The following is a 17,605-nucleotide window of genomic DNA, read 5'->3' as shown; positions in this document are numbered from 1 at the left end:
TCTGATGAGAAGCCATCAAAAACCAATTAGGAGTCTTCCATTAATTTTATTTCACCACCTGGAAACCAAGAACTGCTCTATAACCATCATGAGTGTTAAAAGAGATAATCATCACCAAAATTGTGTCTTAAAGGACAGATTTTTTTAAAAAAATAAAATAAAAACAAGGCAGCAGACATTTGAAACCCCAAAATCTCTATTTGTGACCAAATCAGTAATTTAATCCTTAAATCTCACCTGAAAGGGATATAAAGGTACAAATTAACACAGAACATAAAATTCTCAATATTTTATACTATTTCAAACCAATCATACATTGTGAAATATACATTTTTTTTGTTTAATCTTAGGGGTTACAACTCTGAAACTCAAAAATTCATGCTAAAGACAGGCTTTAAGCTCTGGGCAAATCAGACCCCTCCTTTTCCACTGCAAATTCTCCTGCTAAGCCTTAAACACCCACATAAAAAGCCAGCTGTTTACAGAAGTAAAGCAGTATCATCCTCTTTGCCAAAATTTAGGAAAAATGGGGGAAAAAAAAGAATGGAGAAAATATTAAGCTGAGGAAAAGGAACTCTGCCAGAGTGTAAAACCTTCAGCAATGCAGCACTTCAGCACTCACATTATCTAAATAAAACTGGGGGACTTGCACCCTGCCTCTGAGGTCAACAGCTCTGAGGGTGCCAAAAATAGAGGCTGTGACTAGGAATGACATGGAGCAAGAGATCATTTCAAAGGTCTGCCTAATCTTTGTCTCTCTACCAATAACACTTTGATATCTCTCTCAAGAAAGGGGCAACTCCACAAAAGAAAATAACTTCTTAAACAAGCACATGTGTAGGATGGTATTACTATTCTTTTAAATATAGATATATGTTTATATCCGTGTTGAAAATTTTGATTCTGATTATTTTTCAGCTCATTCATACATCTGTTATGAACAAATTTATTTTTAAGAGCTTGTAAAGATTCATCTTTAGAAAACAAAGTAACAGCCAATGGAATCTCAAAGAAACCAACAGCAAGTGCAACTCTGGAGTAAATAAAATCTGTTATTACAAATTCCCAATCTTTTAATTGCCCAAATTTAGGTTCATTTCAAAGTCATCTAGCAGGTATTAATGGAGTTGGGAGCACATCCCTGACCACCCACAACCCAACATTTCCAGGCAGAGAAGGTGCATTGTAACATTGCATAAAAAATGGGAAGCAATTCAATCAACTGCACAAACATTTGTGTGGGCACAGCAGATCCAGCTGCCCATTGGCTTCCCAAAACAGCAATTCCCAGCTCACCTCAGCAACTTTGGGAGGGACCCCATCACCCAGAACTTCCCTGATGAAGCACTGCTGGGTCATATAATAGGAGAGGCCACAAGTTCTCTTGAAAGCATCTTTGAGCCTCTTCAGTTCTATGTCTGTAACTGAAAACAGAGGAAAGAAAAAAAATTCTGGTCAATAAAGATGTTACAGAAAGATAACAGCTTAAGGAGTCTCAAAATCCTCCACTCCTTACGTTTAGCTTTACAATAAAAAGACATGAAGAAATTAAACGCATGATTTCCCCTAAAGAGTGGGAAAATGAGATCTAATAATCTAATCTTGCTTGAAAAGAGAAGGGAAGCAGACCTGTGGTTACCATCAATGCAACAACAGCTCACTGCCTAAGTTTTGTGACTACAATAGTGGATTGTAATTTGTTCTAAATTCAGCACCATTCTTGTCACACAAAGGAAAATGAGGCAGCTTTATGATCAATTCTGCACTGCATGTAAGCCAAGGAAATTATCTGCAACCAACAGTGGTGAGTATTTTCAAGAGCAGCTCCAGCAGCATCCTTCAAGCAGTTTCATCTATTGACCATTCTGCCTTTCTGTATTAAAACAAATAAAATATTTTATCAACACTCCAAGTTCATGAGACAGTGCAGTGAGGTCTGATTTAACAGGAATAAAATGTTGGACTACATGTAATTCTTCACCCAAGATCCCCTTGCACAGCCAAAATCTGCTTGCCAGCTTCACCTGTTCAGACTTGTTCACAAGTGCAAAGGTGGAAAACGTGATGACATCCCACTCACCCTGCCTGGGAGCTCCCTGGAAAGCACTGCTGCCCTCAGATTCTACCAGCACAAAGCCACTTTCTAAGGAAGTGTTTGAGAAGGGAAGGATCTCGTGGAACAAAACCAGCCCCAGTCCAAAGGCAGGCTGCAGGGAATGGCACAGGACCCCCTGGAAGATCCTGAGTGCTGCAGAAAAAGCAATTTACCATGCAGAACCCAGGGAAATGATGCTGCACATGGGAGCCCTGTATTTATAGCAAGGCATTTTCCTTACCCTGCTATCACAAGCCAGACACAAACAACACTGCCATGGCCAAAGGCTGGTCGAGCTTTTTGTCAGCCAAAATAAAACAGAGCACTTGAGGCCTTAATCCAGCACTCAGTAAAACTTCCTGCTTTTCAGTTAATTCATTCATCAAAAGCAAAAATCAATCCTTAAAAGTAAATCACATTAAAACATTCCTCCCTAATTTTAATCCGAGTCAACACTGAAGCAGATGTTGGCTCCACTTAACAATTGTGTAAAAACAGAAATTGGGTTCTATTTCCTCTCAAATTATATTACAGATTCTGGGTACTTCTAACCATAAAGAAAAAAAAAATCAAAGTATCTAAGAGATAAAGCTCAAGAGTGACCCACACAGCACCAGAGCTATCAATTAGCACATGGTGATTATCATTAGCACAGATCTTGTTTGACTAAAAGGAGCCTGCTGTAATTACATGGCAGAAGAATGTTGGTCTCATTCTGTTACCTGGCTTATAAGGTGTTTAAATTCCATTATTTCACATTAACACCCCAAACCAGGAGGAGATGAAGGGAAGAGCTTCACCTCCTGTCACCTTTAAGCACAGCCAGGGACAACTCCCCACATTTAGTGAGTGTTGGGATTGCTCAGGGATCATGGAAAGGGGAAGCTCCTGCCTTTGTAATTTGGGCAAAGCAAAGCAAACAACCTGGATCCTAGACTAAATCCAACAGCAGTTCAGGGATGAAATTATTCTCATTTTTTGCAGGTTTTATATGCCTGCTCATACACATATCTTTAACAAAAATAAACTCTGTGCTCTGGTTTCTTCTTCCTCTCTTAATTCTTTGATCTCCCCACCATTTAATCCAGTCTGGTTGGGGTTTATTTGGCAGAAGTTTCTACACAAACATTTGCAGAGCTGATGCTTACAGCACCCCTGAGTGCCCAGTGTGCACTCCAGGCAGTGCTCAGGAGCAGGAAAATCCCATTTAAATGTATCTCCCATAACCCACGGGAGTGACTGGAGTGCCCAAGGTGAGGAGAAGGTTGGGAACAAGACTTGTCAAGCAACACTCCCAAAATCTTCCAGAAGAACTGCACTATCAGTGCATTTAACAGGGAGATAAGCTGATACTGCCAGTCCATGTTACATTTCAAAAGCAAATTATTATTGCCAGAGCCCACTCAGTATTATTGTTTGCATACAGAAACTACAAAAAAGGTCACAGAATAACAGGAAAGGTAATTACTTCCATTCCTTCCCCAGGAGCCATTAAAATGACTGATGCTGCCCATTTAAAATCATCTGCAAAGCTTTGTAAAGATAAGTTCATTATACATTTAGATCCATGCACATGAAAGCACAACTGAAATGAGCAGAGTATAAATCAAAGATATTATCAATGTTTACTATGAGTCTGGAAGGCAAAATATTTGAATTCAAAATCCCAACACCAAAGCACCAATTATTCAACAGAGATAGAGCACGATGGCATGTTGAGAGGAAATAAAACTAAGTCTTCAATTATTAAAGGAACATTTCTAGAAGCAATACATCTATTACTATAATAACTATAATAATCTGAGAAATTAGAAAACTCACATCCCCAGAAGCTGCCTTTTTCCTCTCAGTTCCACGAGCCCAACACACAGGAAGGAGCACAGAACACAGAGGGGTTTTCATCCTGCCTTTACACACCAGCCTGTCTCCTGCACTGTTCCTACACTGACTGAAGTCCTTTCATTAGGAATATTCACTTTTTCCAAAGGCACACATTCCCCAAATGTCGGAGCCCAGGACATCTCTCTGGATGCCCTGGATGGCTCAAAGCCCTGCCAGGGCCTCGGACACCCTGCCAGGAAGCCAAAGACACCTGGAAATTGGATCTTAATTCATGGAGCAAATTGCCCACCTTATATAAAGAATTACAGGCCACAAAAGTTTAAGCAGCACAGTAGTAGGAATCACAGGGTGAAGGAAAAAATTCACAACTGAAGACCAAAAGCAAGAGTCCAGACTCCTCCTTCAAAGTGCAGCCTGCCCAGAACCACCTTTTCCCGTGCTGGGGCAGAGACAACAGCTGACCACAGCACCCAAACACTTCCAGAGCCAGTTGTCTACAAACACCTCTGAGGAGCATTCACAGGCTGCTGTCATTGGACACAGAGACAGACACCACACTATGGGCTGCACCCTTGCTGGATTCACAGCCTGACAGGGGAGAACAGACCCTGACAAGCTCCCAGGAGGAGTTTGTGGTGGTGAGCACAGCAAAAAGCATCTTCACATCGCACCTGCCACTCACAGGTGACACAGCCTCAGTGTTATTGCAGGGAAAATGACTCCACTGGAACTGCACTTTTCATTCTTTGCACCTCCAGAGCACACCAGTGACCTTTTGGCAGTGAGGTTCATTCAAGGTAACAAAACCAAGTTTCAATACTTACATACTGTGTGATAATCCTTAAAAATCTACTTGCCCACTTCCAAAAACCACGAGCGAAACGAAGTCCCAGCCTGTCACGGTGCCTGTGGTAACCTTGCTAACACAAAGCTCCTGTGCCACCTCAGCTGGAGGGTTTCCAGCAAAGCTGCAGACAGTTTAGCAGGAGATTAGTGCTGCATCCAACTCTCCAGGGAATATTCCAGCTCCAGTTTGTTTAATAAAGTTTAAATGAAACCACGCAACCTCAGCTAAAAATGTCACCCCGCTCAAAGTAATTGTAACAAACCTTCAGCTCACCAACTGCTGAGGGTATTTTTAGGTTCCCAGTGTTACTTAAACTTCAGGCTGTTTATATGGATGTACTATTGCACATTTTTTGTTTGAATTCCCATCTATCCAGGTAAGGAAATGTGTAGTGCCTTCCAAAACAGGCCCTGCTGGAAACCCCTCGTTCTGCTCTGCCTCCACATATTTGTCACCAAGGCATCCTGGAGGTTTCCTTTGGACTAAAACTGGATCTGAAGCTCAGATTATGCAAGTCCAACTCTAGATTTAAACCTTGTTTTGCCCTCCCAATAAAACTGCTCAAACCAAGCTGGAGGAAATCAACTCTTCCAGTGGAGCTTTGCAAGTTCTGCTGCCACATTCTCCATTCACTTTAGAACTTCCATTCACTTGAGACTTTTTTCCTTTCCACATCCTGCAGCTCCCACCTTCTGGGAAGGTTCTAAAATACCCTGTCCCCTCTGTCCACCTCTGTCCCCTCCAAAAATCACACTGAAAGGAGAATTTTTGACAAGAAAAACTGGGCAGCAAATACCTGCCTCAGCAAAAGCTGCTCTGCTGTTAGCAGGCTGCTAGTGAAAATTATTAAGAGTCATCATAAAAATATAACTGCATGGCTAAATGCAAGTAATATTGATATTTTTTGCTTTTTCATGTCCTGTTTTGGAAAAAGAGGAGAAAATGGTTACATCAAAGCCAACTCCTCACTACCCAAAGCACCTACACTGCATATTCTGTGATACTTCCTCAGAGGCCTCTGAATCTAAGGTTTGCAAAAATTACCTCAATAAAGTGTTTTATTCAAATACTGTAAGAAGGAACTTAGAATCTCCCTTAATTATACACATTTTTGATGATGTAGCTATTGAACATAAGGAATATAAAAACTTCCACACACTACAGTCTCTGCTTAAAGGTTAAAAGGAGTGGTTGGTCAGGCCTAGTGGAGTTATTACAGCTTAGAAAAAAATTATTATACACCTTACTGTGATAGATGCATCAAGAGCAAGCACAATAAATGTATTTCAAATTCCTATTTAATATTTATTTGCAAAATCAGGCCAGCCACAAAAACACCTTCTCCAGCAATGCTTTTCCCCCACTCCTTCAAAATTAAAGCACAGTGATATAAAATGCTGAGAAGCAGAGGCTGAGAGCCAAAACACAGCTTTCCACAGCAGCCACTTGTCTGATGGAGCAAAGGTGACAAATAAAAGCATTTGAACTCTGAGCAGTGCCTGAGACATGCAGGCAAGAGACACTTAACCTCTCCATGTCTGTCTCAGCTCTGACATGGATATAAATTCAGCCTGCATCAGACACACGTGTGATAAATGAGCTAAGATATTGTGTAAAAGCACTACAAGCTACTACTAAAAAGCTGATTTAATCAGTGAAAAGGGCAGAACTCCAAGTGTTTAACTGAGGGGAAGGAGGAATTAATCTGTCCTGGCTACTATCAACTGACCAATTAACATCAGGTAGAACTAATTGGACACAGAAACAGCTCCAGAATCACAAAAGCTCCCTGCAAACCATCAGTGCCATTAGGAGGAGCAGCAAAAAGCTGATCTCTGTCCCAAAAGCCTGAAATGCTTCGTTTGACTACAGGAAAATAAAGGATTTATTCTGGTTCACAGGTTCCCAGCACAAAACCCAAAGCAGCCCAACCAAGGGAGAAAACCACGATGTATCAACAGTGCTGAAAGTCAAAACAGGAAACAAACCATTGCATAAGCAGGAAGAGAAAACACAGGATAAAAAGGTCAGTCCAGGTGAAGGGTCAAGAACCTTTCCAGCTCATCTCACTGAAGCACTGCTAATTTCCCCTAGAAATGGAAGCATCAAAATGCCCCAATACTCTCCAAACACATCCCAAAATCTGAATTTCCAATGTCACTACTGGGTGAAAAGCAGCTTGCTAAGTCAGTGCCTTCAAAAACAAAATCCCACCAGCCCTGCACATCACAAGTACACAAAGCAAGCAATAATTTGCAACCATCAGCATAACATTGCATTTATTCTTTACTAAAAATAACCAAACCTGAATTCTAATAAAACTGACAACTTGCTCATCCTTCAGAAAGCAAGAAAAAAAAAATCACCTGTCTCAAGTTCTTCCTCACTTCCAGCTCAGGTTTTTTCATAATTCTAATATTTTGATTTTTAAGTGACAAATTTTGAGGCTCAATATCAAACTCACAGGGCATATAATTCTCTAACCAGACAATTATCTTCCCTGTAATCACTCGCTCAATATTTCCCTTAGGAATCTTCATCCTAGTTATACATGGAAATTTTATTACTTTTTTCATTAGTCTTTATTGTGACTTAATGGCTGTGGTTATGAAGTTGTCAAGAACCAAAGCAATTACTAAAAAGCTTCAAAGAGGTAAAATGTGCAAGTGAAAGTAAAGTGTGTTTGGGAACAACCCCAAACTGGAGGAACCAACTGCAAAATACAATTGAGATAAATGAACCAGCTATGACTAAAAAGCCAACCTCCACACCCACACACCCTTGCTAAAAAGGAATCCATTTGGGAATATTTTGGGAGAAAACACAGACTAAAAATTCCTGCCTTCCCTAATGGAAAAATGAACCCACTCCCAAGGAATCTTTCATGACTGGAATATCAGAAATAGCACCACTCAGTTTTCACAGGACACCATAGAGGCTTCACACATAAATAACAGCAATTTGTGGATAACAACACCATGGTTTGGGTGTTTTTTAAAAAATGGAATTTTTCAATCCAGCTGTATTTTTTTCCTCCCACCTATTCTTTGTTTTTGGTAGTTTTTTGTATCCCTGTGGATCTATCAGACCTTCCCTAACGCATATCAAAGGTTTTACATCTCCTGTGCAGGAGTGCAAGGAGATTTAGTCATTACAATAGGATTTGCCAATTTCTGTAACACAAATACTTAGCACTTATGTGATGCTTTTAATCTTCAAAGAGCTTACTCCCCACAGCTCCCCTTCCCAAAAGAAGGCCAGCATTCCCAGCCTGTTTTATTCCTCTCTATCTCCATCAGGGCACGTTGATGTTTGGATTAATTGTCCCAGTGTGGAGAGCAACTGGTACATAACAGCCAGTGAAATAATAATAATATTAATAATATCAATGATAAGAATAATATAAATTAGAACATAAATGATAATATTAATAATACTACTAATTATAATTAATAATAATAGTAATGAAGAAATTGTCCTTCCACTATCTGAGCATGGACATCTTATTGGCCATATTTTAGATCCTCAGGAATTAAAGGAGCTCCCATCCATATGAGCTATGGGATAAACCTGAAAGAACCTGAAAATTCACAAAACCTTGCAGATCAGCAAAATCTATTTTACCATTTTTACACTGCAAATTTAAGCACAATACATTGTACTATTATATATTAGGGACAAATAGGGATTCCTGTTATCAAGTAAAGAATTCTCCAGGAGCAATCCCTAGCCCTGGACCATCCCAGGATGTCACCTTTCCCACCCTGTCCTGTGCTGGCTGGGAAAAGGACCAAAAGGGGGACAAGTTTTAAATGTTTTTTAATTGTTTTAAATGGTTTTAAACAGAGCACCATCTTGAGCAGCACTAAAAACCCTGAATTACCCTCCAAGAGATAACATGGACTAAAAATTAATCAGGAGCCTGGGATGCCCATCTTCCCCTGAGCTCCCAATATTTGCTCTCCTTTCCCACTGCTCTTTTCTCTGATGCACCTTCAGAGCTCTGGCTTGCCCATGATTTCCCAGGTGAATGTTTTAGCTCTCAATCTTTCCAGCATTTACAATTAATGTTTAGTCCTGTTTAGATTAGAAATGAAACTCTGCTTTTTTCAGCTGTCCCTTCATCAGTTTTCCTGGCAAACACACTGAAAGTTTGTGTTGTTATAGGTGAGCAGAGCAGCTTCTGTCACAATTCAAAAAAGCTGCTTCTGCTTTATTACCACCATGAAAATGATCAAGACATTTATGCTTGTTAAGATTCACAAAATTACAATATAAAACTCATTTCCAAGAAATAAACACCCTGCTAAAATGAAAAGCAAGTGCCAACTATGTAAATGCAAACACCACATAAGGACTGTGCTGCAAAATAAATTGAAATATAACAAATATTTCACATCCTGTCTCCCAACAGTGCCAAAGATACTAAACACAACTGTAATATGAATTGTTCTTTAAATAAAAAATTATAGTCTAAGCCTGAAAGTTAAACAGAAGCTACAACTTCTACACAGGAAGGCAGAGCTTGCCATTTCCTTCAGTGAGGATGAGAGGCAAGGAGGGAGTTCTAATTTGGGATTGCTGGCATCATTTTGATCAAATATTCACTCCAGTGCTGGCCTCTGGCAGCTAAAAGAGCCAACTCTAGTAAAGCACAGCACTTACATGCTATGACACGAATAATAAAAGATTCAGATAATATTTATACACTGCTACATCTTAATTTCTGAAGTCAGAGGAAAAATATGACTCACTTGCAAGTCAAGTGCTCTGGCACAAACACTCCACACGTGTGTGCTCACACGGCCAAGAAAAGGCTCTCTGCCTCCAGCCCTCCTATTCCCAACTCTTGGGGACACATCTGACTAAAATACCATCTCCAACTCAGCTGGAAAGGGAATATTTTAGTGTCAGCTCCCAAATTTCTGTCTCCTGTTGCACTGTTACAAACACATAATGACAAGCTTGATGTACAACCTGTGACAGGCTGACAAACACCAGCACAATCACAAACACAGACACTGGACTAGGGAGTGAAGAAATAAAATCAAAACCACCACGTGCTCAGTTCTGGGACCCCATTACATGGTTGGTAGGACACCAAGAACTGAATCAGAGCTTCATTTTTGAACAGACAATAGCTAACAATCAGCATTACTATTTCCAAACTCCATCCCCACTGCTGCATCTCCTGTTAGGAGAATCTTCAATTAACATCCCAGGATTCACATTTAGGATTATCCTGGAAGATGCCATGCTAGTTTTACATTAGAGAATTCCTCACTGCAGAATTAGCTGTACATCACTCCTAGGGGAAGGATGAACCAGCACATTGAGAGGGAAAGCAGCTCCCAGTCCCAGAGCCACTGGGATGGGTGGGATGGCTCCAGCTCCAGAGACTGCCATGAACACCCTGCCCAGTGCTGCACAGAACAGAAAAGGGGTCAGAAGGATTCTCACCAAAGAGCCCCAGTGCCCTGAGCAGAGGCAGCAGCTGGGATCTCTCCCTGAATCCCTGGAGAGACTCCCAAGATATCCTCAAGGACATTACAGTCTCTATTAGCAGCAGTACATTTGCATAATAAATTAGGAACATTTTATGATTCTATATTTATCAAATATTTTCTGTTCTGCTTTTCAACCTCTATCCCTGTAACACTGTGGCCTCTGCAGATATTTATCCTGTGTTCTGCACGGGAATTAGTGCATGTTGTGGTTTCTTCCTGCTCTGCCCTATCAACACTGCAATCTACTCATTATTTTAAAAATAACATTAGTTCTCACAACACATTTACACCACAATTCTTTAACCAAGGTGATCAGAAGACAATGTTAAATAGCAGACAACAAAAAAAGTGGGGAATTGGCTAATGCCAAAAAGATCAATTCTAATTCTTTAGGCAAAGACAAATTGTGTTGTTAGCTGCAGGACTGGAAAACAGGGACCAAAAATTCTGACATTACTGTTCCACTGATAGCAACCCTGCCTGAGATCCTGGCACAGCACAGACCAGGCTGCTCTGACTGCTCATTCATCCTAAAGCACTCCTGCTTCAGCTGTACAAAGTGCAAATCCATTTTTTCAATTTTTAAACTGAAATCCAGGACTTAACTGCATCACATCACGATGGAAAACGTGCTAGAAATCTTGACAAGACTAGGAAATTTCCAGAGTAAGATTTTGCTTCTGGATAACACCTAACAGCTAGAAAGAGGGATTGAAAAGAAGTGCTTCTTCAGCCCAAAATACATTAATGATGCCACATTCAAGTTCATTTTTAGAACAAATTCAATCTGCAAAACTCAAGTTCTCATAATTACTATCCCAATACTTTCAGTTCTTTTTCCCCCACATCCACAGACTTATTCAATCTGGTACTTCCTGTTCTGTTTAGGGCTCTGTGTTTCTTCCACTTTTTTATTTCATTCAAGGTCTTGGAATTTTAAAATAACAAATTTTGCAAACTAATGGAGTAAAATTAATCATCTGAAACATTCCAGCATCTGAAGGGAGCTTACAAGGAAGCTGGAGAAGGACTCTTCATCAGGAACTGTAGTAGCAGTGGGTTCCAACTGGAAGAGTGCAAGCTTAAATCAGATAGAAATTCCTGTTAAAATATTTCAGCTCAGGAATCTGTCACAAACCCTGAGCACTGCCATTGTCACCAGATTTGAGATAAGGAACATCCACTCAAGCACAAAAGAAACATAAGCATCCATTCTATATTAAACACTTAACATGAAATTAAACTGTGAGTGGATGACAACTGAAAGACCAGCTAACAAAAAGAGAGACACAATGTGAATAAAATCACTGGTTTTGAGGAAGAATTCCAAAGGGCTTGTAGTAGGTTTTATTTTCAAAGGATGAAGCCTACATTTTTACACAGAATGCAATTCTCTCTTACTCTGGCCCAGTGACATTGCCTCTCAGAGCTTGTGGGCCCAATTCAGACTCTAAACTAAGTGAAACAGCTTCAAAGCATTTGGATATTTTTTAAAAAGTCACCAAAATAAATGTTAGAGATTCCTTCTCCTGTGTAGCTGTGCTGGAAGCAGGGCTGGCTCCGAGCAGCTGCCCCTGCCCGGCCCTGTGGCTGCAGAGCCTGAGCAGGAGGAAGTCAGAGCCCTTTTTAAGGCACAGACTGTCTCAGTGACTATTTAAAACCACTCCAAAAGCCAGAACCGCAGGCTCTGACACAGCCAGACATCCTCTCTGCCATCTCAGCTGCCCAGTGCTGAGGGAGGGCTGGCCCTGCTGGTTTTCTGGAGCATCCCTGTCCCAGGCACTGTGCTGTGCACAGAACTCCTGGTGGTGGCCACAGGAACCTGGGCACACCATCAATGCCTTGCTTTGCCCCAAACACACCCCACGGAAGCACAGGGCACCTCAAAACCACATTTCCACGGGATGGGAGAGGATTGTCCTGGGCTGTGACAGGTTAAAAGGGGGATTTAAACACCCTGGAGATCAGGGCAACCCCACGGAAGCACAGGGCACCTCAAAACCACATTTCCACGGGATGGGAGAGGATTGTCCGGGTTTAAAGGAGGATTTGAACACCCTGGAGATCAGGGCAGCCCCACCTGTGCCAGCTGAGCACCCAGGGGAGGCAGAGATTCAGTGAGGAACCATTGCAGGGCTTGCACCAGTCCCACCTTAAATAACATTTATATGGGAATAAACCCTGGGCACTACAAACTGCCTGGTTAGCCCTTGGCCAAACCCTTCTCAGGCAGCTCCTTTTATTCAACACCAAATAAAGGCCCTGTTGCAAATGTTGCCATTTGTTTATAAGAAAAATGGTTTTGTTAAACTTTTAGATTATTAAACTGGGAGTCTCACATCTCTAGGACATAGGCACATGCCAGTAATACACTCAAATAACTAAGGAATTTCCTTTAATTCTAATGAAGCAATTAAGAGGCCACATAGAAAAATTCTGATTGATTATAACTTGCATCAGTTTTTAAGCAGATTTGGTGAATTACTACAAAACCCACACACAGACACATTTAGTGCCAAACCAAGATGTGAACTCAGTTTACAGCCATTAAAAATCAGAAATGCAGAAGTGATTTTACATCAGTTTAATAAAGCAGCATTTCAAAGTGATGCACTTTCCAAATAAGCCCCACCTGCAGGGACCATGTCAGCCCTGCTCAGCTGTAAATACAACCCCATAAAAATCCCCATTTCTCAGAGGTGTTCAAATTCATTATATAAAAAAAAAAGAAATGAAAACTACTATTAGACAGCTCAGCTGCAAACATTAAAGCCAGACAGCCTATGAGATATGGAGTCATCACTAACAAAGGTAAGGTGTCCCTGAAGAAATCACACAAGAAAATGTGCATTAGGATTTTGCCACTCTTTTTAGGCAAGCAGGGAATTTTATTCCTGTAAGTGCCAGCAATAACCCAGCATTCAAAGTTTGGTGAATTAGGCCCTTTCAAACTCTTAGGCAGAATCTACCTTAATGGATTTTTCTTCTACATTCATCTTTGCCCAAAGACTTCATTGTCTCATTATGTAAATGACCTTTTCATATGAAAATTAAATGTTAAAGATGCTTTTTGTAGTTCTTCAATACTGCAAATATCACATGGACATTCACAATAATTCAGACAAAATACAACTTATAGAAAAAGCACCTGCTTCAAGGAATGGAACAAATTAAGAAATAACTTGTTTTTAAATGACTAAGAATTGAAAGTCTTAATTAGAATTAACCCACAGAACTTTCTTTTCTATGCAGAAACTCAAGCTAGGAAACCATCAGGCAAAGAGGAGCCCTGGAGGAGGCCCTAAAGCCCCAGCTGGGCAGGTCTGCTTCACATCAGCCTTGGAAATAACCAAAGGCAGTGGACAGAAACAACTCTGCTGTTTGAAAATGTCCTACCCTTCCTCCATCAGCTTTCTGTATGCTCACAGTATTTACAAATTCTTCCTGGAGCACAACAAAGCAGGATTATTTTAATAATAATTAATAACTAAGTCATGGAGATGTCATAAGAGCTCTGCACTCCTTGGACCTCCCATAGAGCAAATGATTTATAGCAATGTGTGACTTCACAACTAACCAAAATACACTCCATTTTCAGAAGATAGTGGCACTTTTGGAATGACAGATATTAGTAACATCTGGGTTTTTAAATACAGAAAAATCCTACCCAGTGCCACCTCAAAGCAGGAGTCATACAATAATCCTAATTTAGAGAATTCAATGGACACTTCATGCCTCACCTCATCACATTACTTGGTAATGCTATGTTCTTTTTCATTCTCACAGGCCTGTCATCCCTTCTGATGCCCATTCTTTGAATCTGATTTCATTTTCTTGAGTACTAAGGAACTGAATGCCTTACTTATTTTATGAAAGGAGACAGTGGGCCGAGTTCCCTTGAGCACAGCAAAGGGGTGAGGGTTGTTTTACTCATTCCTGCCACAGAGCCAGCAGCCAGAAAGCCTGAAACTGTTACAAGTCAAGTAAACAGGATTCAAAGTAGTCCCCTCTTATTTTTTTTTCTTTCACATTTCATTAGAGATGCTTCATCTCATGCTGAACAACTTCCTAGTTTCTATTTTTGTGCTTTTTTTTTTAAACTCTGTAGGACACCGTCAGGTAGATTTAGGACATCAAAACAAGACGTCACAAAATTCAAGCTGAAATATTTTATAGAATCTATCAGGTTGGAAAGTATCTCAGGAGGTCACTTGGTTCACCCTTGTGCTTGAAACTGGGTCAAGGCTGAACTCAAACCAGCTTCCAGAGGGTTTTGTCCAGGCAGAGCTGGGAATTCTCTAAGGATGAAAGTTCAACAACTTTCTCTGGGCATGTATATTTAAAAAAAAAAACCAGTGTAACAGCAGGAAAAACTAGAAACTGATTAGAAACTATAAAACAACCGATGTCATTGATTAAAATCCAAGAAATAAAGCCCAGGTTTATGACCTGGGAGATACATAGGCATATAATCTATAATCCAAATAAATGTTTTGAGGACTCAGTTTCAGACTACATCAAGATAAGAAAATGTATTACATATAGAATCGCCTGACAGTGGTCTTTTCACTTATATCAAGATATTTAACACTCAAAATGAGGATTTGTTCAGCTTATCCTGTGACCTCCAGCCCTGTGGCTGGAATGATATCTATTTAAACTCCCCTGGCAGCTTTCCTGACTGCTTTGATTGGAATCTCCAGGAACACGCTGACAGGACAGAACTGCAGCTCATATTGTGAGCCTGCTCCTATTTAGAGACATGATTCACCTGAGGAGTGAGAAACCAGAGGATTCCCAACGTTTACTGAATCATAATTCAACTTTTTGAGGGTTTTTTTTCCATTAAGATGATCAACTTTTTCTTATTTATGAAACACCTATGTTCTTAAATCCTCTTTTCTCAAACTTGCATCACTCTCTGCACATTCAACACTTGTGCAATCACCAAGTTTCTGCTGTGCTTGGGAACCATTTAAGAATTACTAAAAACCTACTAAAAGGATGCAATCAGCTCCCACAGAACCACAGCACTTGCAGCAGCAGCCCAAGCAGGAGGAAATATTTGCCCCTAATTTGTAAGTTTTCAACTGGTATTTCAAAAAGAGCCTCTAAAGACCTCAAAAGGTATCTCAGGAAAGGAAATTTACCGTTAGCTGACTGAAGTTTACTCCACCAATGTTCCTCATTTCCAACAGGAAATAACTTGGGGAGTCCTAAGCAAGAGGAAACCCCCTGAGTTCACTTCCCTAAATTTGGAACCTGAAGAAAAGGAGAAAGTGGTGGCTGCAATTTAGCACCTGAAGAATTACAGATTACAAACCAACCCTCTTCCAACAGATCAGCTGAAGGGAGAAGGATCTGGGAGTGCTGCTGGGTGAGAGGCTGGACATGCCCTGTGTCCTGGGCTGACCCCACAGCCTGGGCTGCAGGAAATGGGGGATTCTGCCCTCTGGGATCTGGGAGTGCTGCTGGGTGAGAGGCTGGACATGCCCTGTGTCCTGGGCTGACCCCACAGCCTGGGCTGCAGGAAATGGGGGATTCTGCCCTCTGGGATCCCACCTGCAGAGCTGCCCCAGCCCTGAGGGGCGATCCAGGAGCTGGAGCTGCTGGAGCCAGTCCAGAGGAGCAGAGGAGAGGGATGGAGCAGCTCTGCTGGGAGGAAAGGGTGAGGGAACTGGGATGGCTCAGCCTGGAGAAGATTTGGGGTGACCTAATTGCAGCCCTCCAGTGCCTGAAGGAGCTGACAGGAAACACAGGGAGAGATTTTTTACCAGGGCCTGGAGTGCCAGGATGAGGGGAATGGCTTCACACTGACAGACAGTGGATCAGATTGGATATTAGGAAGAATTTCCTCCCTGTGAGGGTGGTGAGGGTGGCACAGGCTGCTCAGAGAAATGCCCAAGGCCAGGTTGGAGCAACCTGGTCTCATGGAAGGTGTCCCTGGCAGGGGGGTGGAACAAGATGATCTCTGAGGTCCCCTCCAACCCAAACCAGTCTGTGATTCTAAGGAGCATCTTCTCATCAGTTCATGGAAGTTTCAGTAGAATTCCCCCAGTCACTCCTGCCTTTGAAATACATGTTCAGCAGAGACAGCTGAGGTGCCCTCCCAAAACAAGCACCACAGCTGAATGCCAGAGTTGTGAAATAATTACTGCTCTGTGAATTTGAGCAGCCACTTGCAGCTCTGCAGCTTTATAAACAGGAAGTGTGAAGCTCTGCATTCATACCTGCTTTCATCATATGACAGAGCCCTGAAGCCATCAAACACTGGCTGACATAACAAGCCTCGCTGTAGAATCTAGACTGTCTCCACAGTGGATTCTATTCATTCTGATAGCTAAAAAAAAGCTATCAGAGAGAGACTTCTAGGCATTTTCACCACATGCCTCTGAAACTCAAGGCTCAGAAAAGCACAGGTTTGTACCCTTAGAAAATAACATATCCCAAAGAACCTTCACCTCCCTATCATGGTCAAGCTCTGGTTTTCAGCTGTGAGAGAAAATAAAGCAGAATACTCTCCTTCATGGAATACAGAAAAAAAAGAATCAACTACTAAAATGGTTCCCTGACTGTTTTTCCTAAAAAGATGTCTGGATTTAAAAAGTTAATTTCATAATCTGGAGTAATAAAAAGCAGTTTTCCATGGGCTGCAGGGCTGAGTCCATGGATTTGTCACCAGGCTGAGATCGACAGCCTCAACTAGATGATGATATATTTGCACAAGTTTTCCATCATCCTCTTGTCAGATTTATGACATCTGCACGCTTGAGGATGTTAATGATCAGACACCAGATATATTTGCCTTGATTTAAATGAAACAAATGTAGCTATTTTTCAAATTCAATCAAGACACAAAAGGTCATTAGCAAGATTTATCCTCTGCCCATCAGACATTAGTCATTACTGGCACACCCTCACCATCCTCCTTGTGGGTTAGAGAGGGGTTTTGTTCCTTTGGTGCTCTCCAGTTGGTGCCATCTCAGAGACAAAACCAGGGAAGAAAACTGCCTTAAAATCCACCATGAGCTCTCCAGAGGCAAAACCTGTGGAATTGATACATCTGGAAGTTTTGCCTCACTGTTAGCTGGCATTTTAACTGCTTGTACATTTTAAAACAACAGCAGCGCTGTTGCTGTGCTTTCATTTTGCTCTTTTTCTCAGAGATCACTGAGCACAGGACCAAACACAATTAAATGGATTTATCAGCAGTCACTCATTTCCCCAAATTCTCTGCTCACTGACCATGCTGATGTTGTGGCAGCTCCCCTTCTTCCACCCTGCACTCATGAAACAAAAATTGTACCTTGCTTT

General features: G+C 41.2%; 1 protein-coding gene across 7 annotated transcripts in view; it reads right to left on the bottom strand.

The window, feature by feature from the left end:
• The window catches only part of USP32 (ubiquitin specific peptidase 32), a 68,919-nt gene that overhangs the window by 43,577 nt on the left and 7,737 nt on the right, over positions 1 to 17,605 (bottom strand). For all 7 annotated transcript variants that reach the window (XM_039720630.1, XM_039720629.1, XM_039720632.1 and 4 more), the window contains one exon: positions 1,297 to 1,424. In XM_039720630.1, coding sequence (XP_039576564.1) covers positions 1,297 to 1,424 — 128 coding nt within the window. The remainder of the gene's footprint in view (positions 1 to 1,296; positions 1,425 to 17,605) is intronic.

This window comes from Passer montanus, unplaced genomic scaffold, assembly GCF_014805655.1.
Source record: "Passer montanus isolate IOZ18808 unplaced genomic scaffold, ASM1480565v1 scaffold44, whole genome shotgun sequence".
Lineage (NCBI taxonomy): Eukaryota > Metazoa > Chordata > Aves > Passeriformes > Passeridae > Passer > Passer montanus.
This window is presented reverse-complemented; position numbering and strand designations above follow the sequence as displayed.